At 41.2% G+C, this 18,391-nt stretch overlaps 1 protein-coding gene across 1 annotated transcript in view; it reads right to left on the bottom strand.

The window, feature by feature from the left end:
- Positions 1–18,391, bottom strand: part of KLHL29 (kelch like family member 29) — a 387,892-nt gene that overhangs the window by 62,043 nt on the left and 307,458 nt on the right. Inside the window, exons 7-8 of the mRNA XM_053459279.1 lie at positions 18,010–18,209; positions 16,832–17,091 (exon numbers count right to left, since the gene is read on the bottom strand). Coding sequence (XP_053315254.1) covers positions 16,832–17,091; positions 18,010–18,209 — 460 coding nt within the window. The remainder of the gene's footprint in view (positions 1–16,831; positions 17,092–18,009; positions 18,210–18,391) is intronic.

Here is an 18,391-nt window from a genome sequence, read left to right as displayed (position 1 = left end):
GGCATTTACAGAGAAAGAGGATGGTAAGGAGCCAGGGAACAGAGGGACTTCTTTCTACGGAACTTGGCAAGTAAATTAACACCTTGGAAAAAGTGGGTATGTATGCGTCATTGTTCCTGGACAGTAGGCTCTTGATCTACCTAAGATTAGGACGACCGGTGCTGGTAGAAGGGTTTTAGGTCTACCCGCATCCCTACGCCGATTCCCATGCAGCGGATGTCTAGAAGGAAAGAGGTTCTCGGGCATCAAGACATCAAACCGGAGACCAAAAGGATGAATCATGAGCGACTATCGTTGGTTGCGTTTCTGTAGTTGGCTGCCATCCGGGAGAAGCGGACATTAAAGGGCGTTTCAGTGGATGCATTTTATAAGGGTTTTGCAAAAGTATTTCATACAGTTCCTCTTAAAAGTTTAATGGTCAACTTAAAAGAGATAAGCTTAGGCAATATTGCTTGTGCCTTGATTGATAAATGAGTGGAGTTCCTTAGGGCTCTGACAATAGGCTGACTGTTACTTAGTGTCTTTATTAATGATCCGGGATTGAAAGCCATGGGTTAGTGTGTGCAGATGACACCAAATTAGGAAAAATAATACTACCTGACCTGGATTTTATGGGATTTGGTAAAATTGGAAGACTGGGCAGCCAAATGGCAGTTGAGATTTAATGCTGACAAATGCAAGGTTATGCACTTTGGGGAAAAAATCAATGTGTAAATTATACCTTCAATCAGTGTTCAATGTAAGTCAGCTGCTGCAAAAGCTTGTAAGATTCTATCATGTATTAAAAGGGATTTAGACACACGGAAGTAAAGTATAATTCTGCCCGTGTAATTAAATATATGTCTATGTACCGTATTGGCTCGAATATAGGCCGCACTTTTTTCCCCCACTTTAAGACTTTAAAGTGGGGGTGCGGCCTATATTCGGGGTCTAGCGCCCGACGCCCGGGACATGCAGTCCCGGGCGCCGGGCAGGCAGCGGGGTTAGGATACAGATCCCCCGCAGCGGTGCAGGGGACCTGCATCCTACTGCCCGATACGCTCAGACAGCCTCCCCTGCCAGCACTTCCCACGGGGGGGGTGCCGGCACGGGAGGTTGTCTAAGCGCATCTTACCTCTGCACCCCCCCCCGGACTTACCGGAGCAGACTCCCGGGTGTCTTGTGGGGTCGGCGGGGGACGTCTACGCAATACAACTTCCGGTGCCGGATGTGTCGGCACCGGAAGTTGTATTGCGTAGATGTCCCCCGCCGGCCCCGCGAGACACCCGGGAGTCTGCTCCGGTAAGTTGGGGGGGGCAGAGGAGGACAGTGGTAGCATATCTCGGGGAGGAAGGACAGTGGCAGCGTATCTCGGGGAGGGAGGACAGTGGTAGCGTATCTCGGGGAGGGAGGACAGTGGCAGCGTATCTCGGGGAGGGAGGACAGTGGCAGCGTATCTCGGGGAGGGAGGACAGTGGCAGCGTATCTCGGGGAGGGAGGACAGTGGCAGCGTATCTCGGGGAGGGAGGACAGTGGTAGCATATCTCGGGGGGCGGGGGGGACGACAGAGTGGCAGTATGTTTTTTTGGTGCTTTTTTAAAGAAAAAAACTTTTTCTTTAAAAAAGCACCAAACTTTTAGGGTGCGGCCTATATACGGGGGCGGCCTATATCCGAGCCAATACGGTAATTCAAAGGAAAGATCAGACCTTAGTTATGAAGAAAATAACATGTTCATTAATAGGACTGTAACAAAAAACCAAAAGCTTGTTCATGAATGACTGAGGAAAGGCATTTTCACCGAAAGAAGCAAAAAGGTTATTTAAGAACAATAACGATGTGAAATTCAGTACCTACAGAAGCTTTGCTGTCAAATTCTGTTGATGCCTTAGCTGGTCCCTCTCCTCTGTCTGAACACTTGGCACTTTGGCAGTATCAATAAAAGGCTTTATGATCTAATATCGGACAGAGGAATCAATACTACTTACCCACAATATAAACTCAAACCGAACTAAAACATATAGGTAGGGCATGGCAGAAATAAAGAGGTCAGGGATATTAAACGCATTGACCCAGTGGCCTACTAATGGGTGTAATTTGGAGAGTTCCTAGATATGTTGATTGCATGACAGTAGATTAGGGAAAAAAGGCCTGGAAAGAGTTAAAATGATGGAATATGTAAATTTTATCATTTGTTAGTTCTCATAGTATTGCCTTGATGAATAACTCAAGTGTTTATTAAAAATGATGGCCCAAGGCAGGCAAAATCATCCAAAGAGTTTAAGGATGAGAGCCACTGGTAGCTTGTAATATTTCATTATGGAGCTTAATTAAACACCAGATGACCAACTATACCTCTTGGGGCTACGTGCATTCAGAAAGTAATTATTCAAATGCCATATTGTATAATCTGTAAGCGATCTTAAATAAAATGTTTAGCTAGAATTCCAGACCTGTTGTGTCCTGGGCTAAAGGGGAGGTTTCCACCACTTAGAAACATAGAATTTCACTAAAGATAAGAACCATTCGGCCCGTCTAGTCTGCCTGTCATACCCGCTGTAAAGACTCAAACCTTTAACCAGTCCTTGGGCCTCGTCATAGATTCAGAAGCCACATGCCAATGCCATGCATGTTTACATTCACTCACTGTATCAACTAGACTTGTGCATTCGGATTGGATTCAAACAAATTTAAATTTCAATGAAATTTGCCAATTTCATCATCAATTTGTACCAACCTCCAAAAACGAGAAGAGACCCCAACAAAACAAAGTAAGGAATTATCGTTTGAATGTTGTTGTTTTTTCCCCCACTCTCATTCATTCGCATGCTCTCTCACACACTATCTCTCTCTGTGTCCCTTTCTCTTTTCCAGCTCTGTTTCTTCTCTTGACTTGTCTGTCATCTTCCGCTTCTCCTGTGTCTTTTTTCCTCTGACCCGCCGGTTTGAGATCATGATCTCTTGTTCTAGCATTTCTCCTGATTTGAAAGAAACTTCCCTCCTGTCATTTTACGTAATTTATGTTTCTCTCAGACCCCCCTCTCATTCATCTTTCCTCCAAGCTGCACATATTAAGATCTTTTAACCTTTCGTGATCATTTTTATCCTGCAAACCATTCACCATTTTAGTCCCCCTCTTCTGATCTCTCTCTCTGATATGTCCGTATCCTTCCAGAGATGGGGTCTTCAGAACTGTATACAATACTTTGATCTCATACTCAGATGAGTGCCCCTTCCACTTCTGTTTAAACTGACAGCCTCATTCAGGATAAAATGCGTCATTAAAAAAAAGAAAAAAATCCTTTTAGCCTTTATACAAAATGGAATGGGCCAAAAAAGGTGTTAACATTCTAATAGATGGTTAGTAAGAAAACATATGATAGGAATATAAAATTAAATGAATATAGAAAGAAATAAAATGCTTGAGATGTATCGGCACGGTGCTACCTCCTTTGTCTTTAACCCTTTAGGGGTATGTATGTAGATAGGAGAATGTAGCAACATGAATTAAAATGTTTATGAGTTCTATAGTATCTCAGATGGATCATTCTGGCGTCTAGAGGTACGATTTATTCCAAAAATCTTGCTTTATACAAAGAGGACAGAAGAGCAACAACAGACAGTAAAGAGACCTTCCCCAGCGCCATTTACCGATGGCTGTAAGCAATGATCCCAATAACGTTGCGTGGATAACAATCAGACGAGGCAGGCGTCTCTGCAAGCTGGCTTTATTAAACTGTTTATCATGTCTGTAACTAATAAAACAGAACGAGTAACGCCAAAGACAGCCAGGATTAAACGTCTTGGCCGTGTCCTTTGAGTACAATTGTACCGGGATGCTCTGTCATTCAGACATGTTCTGCTACTGAAACTCTGGAGCCCAATTAAGTTACAAGGATTATCGGGCAGAATATCAATAAATTACCTATTAACTGCATGCTAACTAATCCTGATGATTAAATGGCTGTAGATAGTATTACTTTCAGCTTAAATCATTCCGCAAGCTGGCAGCCTGTTATCAGGGGATGCAAACTGGACATCTGGAACTCGATATGATGGGGATCACGACTCTGATTAGGACGAGCCAACAATAAATGTAGAAACGCTATCGACGGCTGCTCCGATGGTCCTCAAGCAGTCTTTGCGGCTGGCTGAGGACTCTGGGAGTTAAAGCCCATAGCAGGTAGGCAGCCAGGCGATCGCTACCTGGAAAATGTGGGAGACACTAGAAAAACTGGAATGCAACAAAGGGGTATAATCCATATGTGGTTTTGATCCATCAAATGATGAAGCCTCTTGATTTCCTAAAATGTCTTACAACTCAGCAACACTTTGTATATATAATCCCCTGCGACCCGAGAACGAGGTTTTTGTTTCGTTTCTCTGGGATTTCGGAACTCAGTTGAAAATGAAAGCTGTTTCAGGTGCCGTGTCACCATCACTGCCGAGTAAATAGAATTAACCGCAAAGTCGGAAACCTTTCTGAAATCTTACCCGCTTTTATTTTTTTTTTAATTTCCCCAGTGTTGTAACTGTTATGCCAACATATCCATCATTCTATCATAGGACTCTGTAAATAATCACTGCTGCCGGCCAGGTATTTAGCTGAGAAAATGGTTATATTCTTTGCTTGTTGATTTGATTAATGAAGTTCAAATACTTGGTTAGGGAGAACAATATGCTGTTATGGAGCTCCTTCATATACTACGGCAGGCTAAATAAACTATATCTCTCCTAAAATAAGTTGTTCTGTGACTTTGGCTTGAAAAGATCAACATCAGACCCAAACTGGCCATCTGGCAAACTGGGCACATGCCTGGTGGGACATGGTGCCGGTCACTTACCTTTCCTCCTGCTCATGCATCTGCAAATTATTGGCCACTGGCCTTAAAGTCATCAGAGATGATCACCATTGACATCACGAGTCATAAATTCATGATACCCATGGACGCCATAACTCACCACCCTGTTTTATCATAGCTCCACTCTCATGCTTGGTTGCCCAATGAACCCTGAAGACGACTTAATGTTTGATCAATTGCATGGAGTTCTACTGGCAAGTACAACCTCGTTCTCTCTCCATTTTTCTTTCCTTCTCCTTAACTTCTAATTATTCATTATATCTAGGTTTTTCTTAAGCTATGAATTAATCTAACCATTATATCAATATAACAGCACACACTTTATGGTCGATGTTTCAGTAAACGCCATTAGGTGCCGATTCAAAAAGCCTTGCGACCAACAAGTGCCGTTGTATGGACATATTGCATATCTCTTTTTCATCAAACCCCAAGGCCATATAAGATAGAATAGAGACTGGAAGTTTTGTAGGAATCTAGAATTAGGTAAGTGTCATTCTCTTGACAAACATAACAGCCCCCCCCCAAGTCTCCATATTTAGGATGGACAGTGCCTCTTTGGGAGCCAACTCCATCTTTCTGCCCCTGATGTCCCTCCTTTCTAGAAGCTCAGAATGTTTGGTGGTTGTGAGTACTTCACGGTGTTCTACAGCCAAGTCAAAATAAAGGGCAGATTATAATTGTTGACAATTAATATTGTGGCAATAAATTATTCTACGTCTAAATACCTTACTACAGTCACTTAAAAAGTATTAGTAATTAGTAAAAATTAGTAAGAATTAGTCACCTCTAGACCCGCTTACGATTAAACTACTTAAAACAAAAATATCCTTTGATCATGTCAAATCTTAGGGAGCAATGAAATAGTATAGCATGAATCTACCCATATTTTGGTTGGGGGGGTCTTGCAAGAAATTCTTACATTTTAAAGTGCGAGAACATGCGAACAAATCCAACTTTTAATAGAAGGTTTATTAGTCAAAGCCTCTACTGACCCTCAAAAGAGGTCCATTGCCGAGGGAGTCTATCAGTCACGATAGCGAGACGCGCGCCTTCGCCTGGCTTCATTTTTGTTTGCCGTCTATTGCAGGGGAAAAGATTTCAATAAAGCCTCGGCTAAGAAATTGAAGTAACCTGTTTGCAGAGGGCAGTGGCGACTCTAGAAACAATATATAGGGGGGGCACACAAGATACCACGGTCAAACTGGGGGGGCATTAATAATTTCCACCATTAAATGATACCACTGAAAAAACACACACACACACACATATATATATATATATATATATATATATATATATTGCCAAAAGTAATGTGCTATGGAATGATACTTTTGTTATTGGACAATACAATACTTGATCATTGAACATGGGAAGCCTGAAGCCACAATTTAGTACGACTAATAGTTGAAATCCTTTAAACAACACAATACCTTAACTTTTGCACTAAATGATTTCAGGGCCTAATATTAGATCCTGCTGCTGATATACATATATATTAGCCCCTGCTGCCCATATATATTAATATTAGCCCCAGTTGCCGATATATATTAATATTAGTCCCTGCTGACGATATATATATATATATATATATATATATATATATAAATATTAGACCCTGCTGCCGATAGCAGGTATAGATCAACACATTAACACACAAACCCAGCTTTGCATGTATAGATCAATTTAAATTCACTTGTGATCTCAGCACTGAAGGTATATATCAAATAAACAGAATCAGACATACAAATCCTGTATTTGCAGGTATACAATAATTATATATGAAACGTAGCATAGCAGATATGGATCTACAGAATAACACAGAAACCCAGCTTTGCAGGTACAGATCAATTGGAATTCACATAAAACACAGCATTAAAGGTATATTTAAAACCCCCTAAATTACAGGCATAGATCACAGGATGCACACCCCAAAGCAAGCCCTGGCGTCCACGCTGTCCACATAGAACCTGGCCAGCACCCAGTTAACACACATACGATTTGCCATCTTTGTCCCATATACACCCGGCCTGTGCCATCTCGGTCCCCAAGGCTCAAACATCCTGCTAGTGCAGGGGCGTCCAACCTGCGGCCCTCCAGCTGCTGCAGGACTGCATCTCCCAGAATGCTCTTTCAGCTAAGGGGCTGGCCGAGGAGTATGGGAGATGCAGTCCTGCAGCAGCTGGAGGGCCGTAGGTTGGACACCCCTGTGCTAGTGCCATCTTTGCCCTTCCACAATTATACATCTATGATACACACAAACACATTAACTCATGCTCTCCCTCATTCAGACAATTCATCCACACATTAACTCATGCTCTCCCTCATTCAGACAATTCATCCATTTTAAGAAACTACGCCCCTTGGAGCTTCAAATGAGGGGCTACATGTATTTCTAGGACAAAAGTTGAGTGCACAAATAATGATGGAATATGTCGCTTTGGCTAGAAAATATGTTTTTTCTATCCATAGCGACATGTTCATTTGTGTCTAGCGCACTCCATGTTTGTACTAGAAACACATACAGCCCCTCATTTGATGCGCCAAAGTGTGTAGTTCTTGCAAATGTGTTCTTTTTGTGCCATAATTTAACTTCCTACATGAGCAGTAATGCCACGTCAAGGCTTCAACCCTAATTACTGATCATTCACACGCCTTTCATATCTCCATTCACTCGCAGAAGCACACACCATACTTTCCATAGATTCACTCACATAAGCACACACACCATTCTTTCCCCTTACAATCCCAAAGAAATGATGGTAAAGGGAGAAAAAAAATCACTTTTACAGCAAAAATAAGTTTTGCAGTAAAAATGGAAGGCGCTCCAGGGATGAGATGGTTACTCACGTACCACACAGGCTAAATGGCTGATTTTAATTATATTTGCAGTTCATCAGAATTTCAAAAATTGCCTCCCTCTACCGTTGGCTAAATTTAACCCCATGATCAAAGGGATCATGGGATTAAAAATTAGTATCGGCCATTTTTAAAAAGGGAATGTGACTTTTTATAGCTATATGATCGCTGTGGTAACATTGGCTATCACAGTGATCATTTAGCTAGAATACTTAAACTTTTTTATTTTTTTTAAAGTTTAACTACTTTATGTTTAAATCATTTTTTTACATTTTTTAACGTATTTTTTTTAAATTCTTTTACAAGCTATATACCGTTAGAAAGGTGAGATAATTACCTTTCCAACGGTATATGTTGGGGGTCTGTAGCTGCTTAGATGCCTGAGATACAGGCATCTAAGCAGCATGCCCCCATACCGCTTTAACTGACAATTGTCAGTTATTAATAAAGTTGCGCGGTGACGTCATCGCGTCATTGCGCGAGACGTCACCGGCCGGATCGGGTGGCCCCGGTGATGCCCTTCAGTGTGAGGGGCAGATCGCCGGGGTAGGTGGTGATGGAGGTCCACAGACCTCCATCAAGGTAAGGTAGTGCTAGTGACGGCATGGTGCCGTCGTTAGCACCTGACTGAGACTGCTAGCGACGGCACCATGCCGTTGTTAGCAGTCAAGGGGACTGTCCTGGGTGGCTCCAGTTTCGGCGGGGGGGCAACAGGGGGGGCAAGGAATATCCTAGGGGGGGCAATTGCCCCCCCTTGCCCCCCTGTAGCGACGCCACTGGCAGAGGGAGTCATTCAGAACTACAACACAATATGAAGAGAATTGAAATGTAAATGTGAAGCACTGTAAAATGAAGTATCACTTCATCCTTCATTGCACTTTGTAAATCCCATTTCTCTCCCGATATATCATGTCGCCACTAGATATTCAAGCGTATTTGCAAATGGCAATTTGAAGTTTTCTTGGTGTGAATTTAATAGGACAGAAGGGTCTCCTTACAGATTCTGGTTTAATGTCAGTGCATAATCCAGCCGCATATTCCAGGAATTGGTTGAACAAGAATTATGCTGCCATACGTGACATGCGTGTTTCCAATAATTCCTCGTCTCCATTTAAAGAGGACCTGACTCTTTTCTCTAATACTACGGCTCGGTTCACTAAACACTTGCCTCCTGTTCTCTAGATCTTAGTGAATCCCCATTAAGTTCTCTCTCCCCTGTTAAGTTGCTGGTTGTTGTTGATTGGTTCAGGCAGCCTTTGTAAAGGGGGCGTGGAGAAGGAAGAGAACTTCGGGACAGGTCCAAGTTGATTAATGCTGGTTGTGCCACCATTGAGTTGGGCAAAAGGTTTTTCCCCCCATATGTTCTTTGCCTTTTATTACCAAAAGGATGAACAGAGTTTTTTCGTGTCCAGCCTTGTGGCACCCAAAAGGTGTCTGGGTAGCCCTCGGTCTCCCTACCAGGGGCAGGAGGTGTAGGTAGGGATTTTACTTCATTTATCCCACAGGGCAGGGATGCGGGATGTCTTCAGAAACGGCATTTAGAGATCTTTAACCCTCTCATCCCAATGGTGAAAGGGAAGCATAGCTGGAAATCTCTACTTCTTACGGGGTAATTTTATTATTTTTAACCCCCTTCCTGCATACCATCTTCTCAGCGGCTTAAAGTGATTTCATTGGCCCTTAGCCTTAAACTTGGCCTTAAACCCAATCCAGAGCGAGCAATCGTCGACCACAGGCTTTTATATAAACTGAGAAATAAGCAAATTTTTTTTTAAAAAAGTATCAACTAAAATGAAAAACTACCAAAACAGTTTATGGTGAATAATTTCGCAAGCATTACACAGACATCTAGGAATATTTAGCCCATAAACCTACAAACATTAACATTAACAAAAACAATGGCATTTCCAGCATCGATGGACCGTTTATTCTACAAGTCCGCATTTCCAGGCAGATTATGCAATATTATTTTTAAGAAAAGAAAAAAAAATTGTTTTCTTATTTTTTTTTTTTTAAATGGATGTTTGCAATTTACATGAAACTGAAACCACCCTATTTGGGGAAATTTTTGTGATTTGTCAATGAAGCAGGAGGTTTAGAGTTAAAAACGCCGAATACCTAAGGGATGAGTCCACCTTCCTTAATTCAGTGAAAAATAACATTTCAAAGCTTTCCATTAAAAAAAAAAAGCAAGATAATAAAAAGCTGCCGGCATATCTCACTCTAAAAGGCAGTTACAGGTTTCCCTTTTTTGACGTCGGACAGTCACACGTGTTGCGAAGTGGATGTCAAAACCCAAATCATTTCTATTTGTCAAATCAACTCAGGTTTTAGCGGCTTGGGTTTCTATTGCAATACTCTCTAGGCAATGGCGGGAACGTAAGTGACCATCGATCTGATACCGTTATACCATATGTAATCAATCTGAAGCATGGCCTCTTGAAGGCACTGATTTGCTGCTAGTGTTCTTAAGGTCGGCCAAACATATATAACAGTTCACGATGCTAGAGCACACGTGGTTCCATCTCATTGCCTCGAGGAACACTAATCTTCCTGAAGAAAGTGGCGGCTTCAGATTTTTTTTCCCAACTTGCGATAATTTCCAGAAGCCTAATGATGACAAGCCAGTAGACCCGAAGTGTAATTACAGCGCGCCAATCATGCTACTTAAATACGGTTCAGCGTCAGTGCATCCGCCATTGGGTGATTTTTCACGGAAAGAACTTTCCTCCTGGATCCCAGGAAAAAATTATGCTAACTGAAATCTCAAAGCAGAAGGAAAAATGTTCTAAAAACCTTGAAAAAAACATCAAGCATAAAAATAATGTTACGCAACTCTCTCACATATGTGAACACGTAAACCATCCCCCAAAGTTTTTGAATGAATGAGGTGTCCAGAACCTGTCTTCAAGGAGGACCAACCTCTCAGAATGCTTGAATTTATCAAATCAATGAAACCAATTAAATTTGTATCACTTAAAGCCGGCAGAAAAATGGGATTCCTCGTAACTCAGATGGGTAAAACACTATAAATTTCAATACCAAACTTAGGGAAAATATATCTTTTCTAAAACGTAGACTTTTCTATGCTTATTTACAATTGGCTGCTTATTAGCACCAAGAAACCAATCAGGATAAAGGCAAGGTTGGCTTGGATCAGTCTATGACCTCTACGAATCAGGCTAAAAAACTGTTTCCAGATGTTACGACTTGGTCAAGGGACTTCCAACCCAGTAGCGCGCTTCGAGAACTGAAGGAAATGACCTCATCATTCACTAACAATCCTCCGCCCGTCTCTGTTTTTATTTTTTCTCGGGCAGTTGGTTTCATGCGACTGTTGGTGACGGCGTGGACATATTTCTCTAATTGGAAACATCTGTACTTCTGTACAGCGAAACCAAAACAAAAACCCCCTTCGCAAATGGTATCTCCAACGCATTAAGGGGATGCCTCACATCGCGAGCGCGGTCACTGAGCGGCTAAATGGGACGCTGCCTTTACGCCGATTGATCTTCAATGTGAAAATCGTGCCGAGGCAGCTGTAGCTTCTTTTGTACTGAAAAGACGGAGAGACTCGGGAGACTAAGGGAACGTTCGCAGAAACAGAGTAGTGAACCTTGTAAAACAGCCTCATTTTCCCTCGCCGTAAACACGAATACATTAAAAATTTGCTTTGTGTGTATCGAATATATTTCAGTGGGTCTCCGTGTGTAGGATATACATAAATCGTATAAAAAAAAGACTTGTTTAGCTGCTGCAGCTGTGAAGGCACAGTTTATACTGTAGATGGACAAGCCAGCATGGGCCCAAGCCCAACACTTGGCTCAACCTACGCAGTTCAAACAGTTCCTTTAAGTGTTTTGGTCCCCATGAGCTTCCATATGGATGCAGCCTCTTAGCCTGGCCCGTATAGAGCTTGACGGCAGATAAAAACTATTTGGCCTAATATTCGTGTCTGGAATTCAGCGGAGTCAATGCCATGCGTGTTGAAATTCCCTTATTGTATTAACCTCTACCACTTCTGTAAAGAGGCTTTTCCACTTATCCACCACCTAAACCAGACCAAAAAATTGCGGTCAGTTAATTAATAATGAACGATCTCCTTAGAGTGAGCTTAATTCTCTTAAAAAATGCTTAAAAAACATTTGTTAGACTCAAAGAACTTAAGTCCTTTTTTTCTCCCCCTAGAGATCATTCAAAGGTTTAAATTGGTTCCTCGGGTTAAGTAAAAGACCATGTAAGAGGCTTACTCTATATATATTGGCAGCGATAGGAATTACGGTCTCATGCTGCCAAAACAACATCTCTGGAACATATATAGATTAAACCCCTTGAAGCCCTCGATATTACGAGCTAAACCATGAGCTGTTAGTCATCGGCCGGAGTTTCTGACCCGTGCTGTCAGCATGTTATTGCTCTCGATTTGTCTGCGGTACAGAAACTTGCTACAGGCAAGAGAGTTTCACCTGGAACCCCGGAGAAAGCATGCAAGCACTGACCCGCTCCTAGGATTCAATTAGACTCACAACAAGGTATGGTATCATGGAACGTGGGGACAGAAATGGAGAATTACACTTTTCAGTAGCGGAGAGTCTACAAAAATAACGTTTTTACTTTGGGTTGCAGTGAGTTTTAATATTTTAACCCATTCATGCAAACTAAAGTCATTCACTAACACAACCTACTGTATATTGCGCTCTTGTTGTTTTGGAGATATTTAAAGGACTCTATTTACTTCCGAGATCTGTATTTAAAGAGGTAGTAAAATCCCTTTCTCCTGCAAAACCTTAATTCTTATGACATTTGTGACCCTTTCAAACAAACTCATAACATCAAACACTGACGTCCACACACACATGCTTACACCAAATACTGATACACATACACTCATGCTAACACTCTAACAACACACGTGCTAACATCATATGCTCACAAACATTACAGTAACAGACACACTCATTATAACATCATACACTTATGCACAGGCATGCTAACCCCATACACCAATATACACACACTCTAACACTACACTATACACACTCATACCAATCCCATACAGTGACACACACTCATACTAATCCCATACAGTGACACACAACACTACACACACACACACATGCTAACACCAACCTCTTATATATATGCACTCTCCAACGACATACACTAACACACACCCACTGACTCTAACAGCATACATACGGTATCTATCTATCTATCTATCTATCTATCTATCTATCTCTCTTTCTCTCTTTCTCTCTCTCTCTCTCTCTCTCTCTCTCTCTCTCTCTCTCTCTCTCTCTCTATATATATATATATATATATATATATTGTAATTCCCTATTATGAATAACATGTAGTCAGGCTTATCCTGACAATTGGCCCAATGCTCATTTATCTCAGACTCACTGATTCAACCACGCATTACCCAGGGCCAACTGCCCATTAGTGGGGGAGGCATTAAGCTATGATTGCCCTGTGAAAACCATAATGCATTAGGTCTAACGTTCATGTTGTTAAATTTGTATATTTTACTCCTATTCTTCATTTTCTCTCTCCCCTACTGTAATAGGACTATTGAATCTGCTGGCTCTCTATAAATAAAATATAACGTAACTCAACAAAAACACACTTAGACACTCAAAGTTCAATGAAAAAACCCCAATGTGTCACTTTTAGTCTTCATGTTTTTGTGACTATGACCGTTTTTTTGATGAATCATCATAATGTTGGTAGCGGAATTCATTGTCGGTAAAAGTAGCTGCTTACGGTTAGAAACAACGCAATAACGAAGACTCAGCCAGACTTTTTGAAGTAACATAACTTTTCTTCATAAATCAAACATGGAAACCTCATTTTACCCCATTTGCTAAAGTTTTTTTTCTTATCTAACTTTTCCCAAATTATAAATTAACGCAATAACAGATCTCAAAAAAACCCCAAAAAAACAACAACTCTGCAATAATAACTCTAAAATAGTTATATAATTATCTGTCACTTCACATCAACCATGTTATAATTTACTAGTGAAAGAGTTGCAATATTCTGCCAGACTAAGGGGGGAAAAAATAAACATTTATTGTCTGTGAGTCTGTGAGAGGTTCGAGAGTTCTGGAGGTCGGATCCGACTAAACAATGAGCGTTAGCACGCTTGGATAAATTCTGATTACTATGGTGTTTTCAAATGTCATTAACTGTATGTTTAAAGAGGTCACCGGTAATCATATAACGGCAAATCAAATATTTGGTTGCCATGGAAATATGGCTAAAGTTCTGAAACAGTAATTATTGGACTGCAGGTAATAACGGTATTTAAATCACGGTTTTAACAATGTGCAGAAAGGGACACCGGATAATTACAGCATTATTATTATTATTATTATTATTAGCCCATTCCGTGGATCTACATCAGATATGATTATGTTCCCCTAAGTCCTCATAGAGGCACCTGCACAAGATGGTGAAGCCTAGGGGCCACATTTTCTATGGTGGGAGCTGTTTTAAGAAGATGCTCATGAATAGAGCTGGTCCTAGACCAAAAAGCACCCCAACCAAAGAGGCAAGAAGCCCCCTTGTCACCCCACACCAGAACCCCATGTCTCTTTTATACATTAAGGATGTCGGTGTGGGTATAGATATCGTGTGCATGTCCCCAACGCATTTTGGAGACTTTTATTCTATCCCTGTCAGGGATATCACACAACAAGCATTACTTAGAACTGTAAAATTTGTTTGCCCGCCAAGGACTATGAGGACTAGATGGGAAGTGTGTCCTCCAGCGGATGCACCAAATCACAAGAAGCTGTGACCACCTCAATAAACTGTTTCTCCTCCATCATACAACAATTAGGTTCTCATGACCATCCCAGAAATAAATCTTCAACCATGTAAAATTTGTCTCATTCACTATTTTTGCCGGGAACACTTCATAGTCACCTGACACGAAAGCCGGCACGGATAAGCCCTTGAAGCCGAAAAGTTCTTTTTTTATATGATTAAACCTTCAGATGAAAGAATAAAATAACAGACCCGCCCAGGTGTATTTGCTTAACATGCTACAGAGTCCGATGAATGTTTGTCTATATGGAACGACCCCTTTAAGTGTTTAATTAATCCGCTTTACTGCTATTACGTAAAATGTGCCCAGAATGGAACTCCTTGTGCTGGGTCTTGATGGGTCAGAATGTGGATAACAATCCTCATCTGAAGGTTCTAAGGATGACATAACCGGAGCGCTTCAAGGGTCCCGAGGTTTTTCTTTTCTTCTATAACACAGGACAAGAACAAAGTGGACTCTAATGTCTACAGTCAGCGAGGGCACTGTAGGCTTCAAAGACGTACTCGTCAAATCTTTGATGTCGTTAAAGAACCTTTTCAACCAGCCAGTGACTCATAGTTAATGAAAAAAAAATAAAACCTCTCTAGCGTCAGGCAGCAGACTCGGGGGACACGAGCGCCATAGAACGCAACGACAAATTAAAGGAGAAGCAGCAATCTGGGGGTTGGTTGTGCAGAGCTCCTAACCCAAGACTAGAGATGTTACTGACAGCCATAGCCACAAGCCGGAGGCGTATTTATGCAATATAAGATTATTGTCAAATAGAAAACTCCAATTTCACTGTAGCTGTAAACATCCTGGGGCAATAAAAATGATTTTTTCTTTTCTTTATATAGATAGGATTTTTTTTTTTTCCAGTTGGAACAATGGTTAGTATTCTTTTTCGGTACGATCCCTCATTCCGCATTCGCTTGTTGCATTAATTGTGTCAACAGTTCATATTCTTACTGATGGAATTTGAAAGAGTAGAAAGAAGAGCTAGAAAATGAATGAGGGGAATAAGGGATTTTACCTATGAGGAGTGTTTAACTAAATAGGATTGGTGACCTCATCACAAAGTTTTATACACTTTTTGAGGTCTGTATGAGGGCCTTGTAGGGAAATCTGGACCACATGGACGGAGCAGATACAAATCTATTATGATCAGAGGAGGGACGGTTCCGTCTTCACAGTAAGGGCTGTAAAGTTCTGGAATGCACTAGCAGTAAAAACGGTGAAGGGTTGCTTTTGGGCAAAATCTGTTATTTGGGGTACACATTTAATGACTCTTGAAGGAAGCAGATTTGTCTCGACAGCTTCAGAAGGAGAAGAAATGCTATGTGGCAGCTTTCCAGGGTCCTACACTAAGAGGACAGATTTAAAAGAAATCCAAAAAGGGAAGAATACCCCAAAAAAGCATATAGGTACAGGGTGCTGCTGAAATGATCAAAAAGCACACACAATAAAGAAAGAGGTCACCCTACGTACTCTTGAACATAAATATTGGGGGTTCCATGACATTATTATATTATGTTTATTAACATAGCGCCATCAGATTCCGTAGCACTGTTACAATCAGTGGAATAGTTTAAAGGAGAAGAGGACCCGGCTCTTGTGAGGAACAAGAAGTTTGGGAAGAAAGGTTCGAAGTGACAAAACTTCCATGAACGGGTTTACAATAACCAAATAATAAAATGCTTGTCACGATGAAAAATAATGGAGAATATACAATTTATAAGGATTTTTTGTCGTTGGTGTGTAAGTTACAGATGATGAAGTGGAGAAATATTTTTTTAGAACGCTATCATAAACCTGGAGTTATGGAGCAGCTCTGAAAAAAATATGACTGCTATATTTCACAATATAGGAAAGTTTGGGAGGTTCAAGGAAACGGCAAAGAGTTATGTTTTTCCTTCTTTTTTTTATTATTTTGAGTCTTAAAAATGGTATGGGTGATGCATTTTGCCTGCTGGTTAGTTACCATTCAGACAAAGTATCTCACATGGAATAGGAAGGGTGATACGAATAGGAAGGATGCTGAGAATATATCTGACTACAACTCCCACCATCCTGCACACCGAAGATAAGGAGTACAATACCTTATATAAAAATGCCTGATTTGCCTATTAGTGGAAAGCTTACTAACAGCAGTAATCGGGGAAAAGGGAACAATATTCTAAAAGTGGCCTTATCACCATGGCAACCCATGGAAGCTTTCTGTTCATTTGAACATTCCACCGTTTTTTTTTTGGTTTTCAACCTTTGCACCGGAATCACCTTTTAGACATAAACCTTACGGAGCTTCATGTTTTTTTTCCCTACCTTAGCTCTGCTCGCCGGGTCCTTCTTTATCCACTTTATTACTGTTTCATACACCAGTTCTTCGGCCTTGGTGTTCAGGCTATCGTTGGAAATGTAGGAGACAAAGTCTTCTGTGGATATATTCAGGATCTCTTCCTGATTTGCCACCTCGGGGAAATTCTGTAGAGCGTATGCTTTGGCCATACTGTAGAGTTCCATGCACTGCATGGCTTCCGCCATCGCTAAGATTCCTAAGCAGTTGCTGGCGGTCAGCTGTTTTTCTACACAAACACAACACAAACACAATTATAATTAGTTGATGGGTAATGCCAAGCATTCTTTTTACAAGCCTAAGCCACCATGAGATGTCATGCATTCGTGCCAACATAAGGTTTCGGTAATATGATGTGGAGGTCGTCCATTTCCAGGACTTTTCCATTGCTTTGGACATTCCTGATAAATGGTAATAATGTGTCTAATTAGCGTTCAAGGCAATTGTCGCATTCCAGATTGCTCCAGTTATAATTTTTACTCCTATGTACATAATATGTTTTTCTATCCCCCTTTCCTCCTAATTATATAACAATTCTCTTAACTTTCATTGTGAGAGCTGCCATGATGTGTACTCACTGGTGTAGCTGTAAAGTATTACTTTTGTGCAACGGCACGGGGTCATGTATGGTCTCATACGTTCTAAATGTCCTACAAGACAGCCCACATTTTCATCCCACGTAATTGCCCCACTGAGCCACTTTTGAGGGCAGTGGGGACCATGGACCAGTCGGGGAGACTCTCTCATCTCCACTGACCAGGAAGCAGCAAGATCAATGGAGTATCACAACTCCGACATGTTCTCCTTGCCGCAAGGTGACTCTACAGGTACGGTGATGACCATGCCCCTGACCCCGTCCTCTGTCCCTGCCCACTCCCCTTTTTCTGCCTGTAACAGAGCACAGGTATCCAGATTTGGAGATCTGAAATGATCGCGGGTATGGAGTCTACAATGCAGACAAAGACCAGGAAGTCTGTTGATGGACCATGGAAAATGAATGAAGAATGAATGAAAAAATGAAAATGAATGAAAAATGCTCCGATGGATGGACGGTTATCAGTGCTGGATAAAATGATGGTTTTATTTCAGGTGTGACAACTCCTCTTTAAGTAAAATGGTGTAAAAACAAAAGGCCAGTGGAGCTTACCGAGGAACGAGACGCACACTTTGCAGAACGTATGGAACTGAAATTTGCTTGCTGCTTCCAGGAGGATTTTGGCATTGGCTGAATCTATGATTAAGGAACCTGTATAAACAAACTCCAACAGCAGTTCCAAGACTTCTGCATTAATGTTGGACATTGCCAACTCCAATTTCTCCCCACTTTTAGCCGAATCCCGCGATGACCTGGCAATATCAGACAATGACATTCTTAGAGGACATTCTGCATCGTGGTGAAGCCAGCACTTAATTCAAGCTAGAAAAACACTTCACACTTCATTAAATCCTTTCATTTTTTTTTTACAAAGTTAAAGGAATATTGTCATTTTAATCAAAAATAATCTTTAACAGGATCTGAAAGAGAAGGG

This window comes from Spea bombifrons, chromosome 3 (assembly GCF_027358695.1).
Source record: "Spea bombifrons isolate aSpeBom1 chromosome 3, aSpeBom1.2.pri, whole genome shotgun sequence".
NCBI classification, from domain to species: domain Eukaryota; kingdom Metazoa; phylum Chordata; class Amphibia; order Anura; family Pelobatidae; genus Spea; species Spea bombifrons.
The sequence above is the reverse complement of the archived record's forward strand: the minus strand, read 5'-3'. Positions and strand labels throughout refer to the sequence as shown.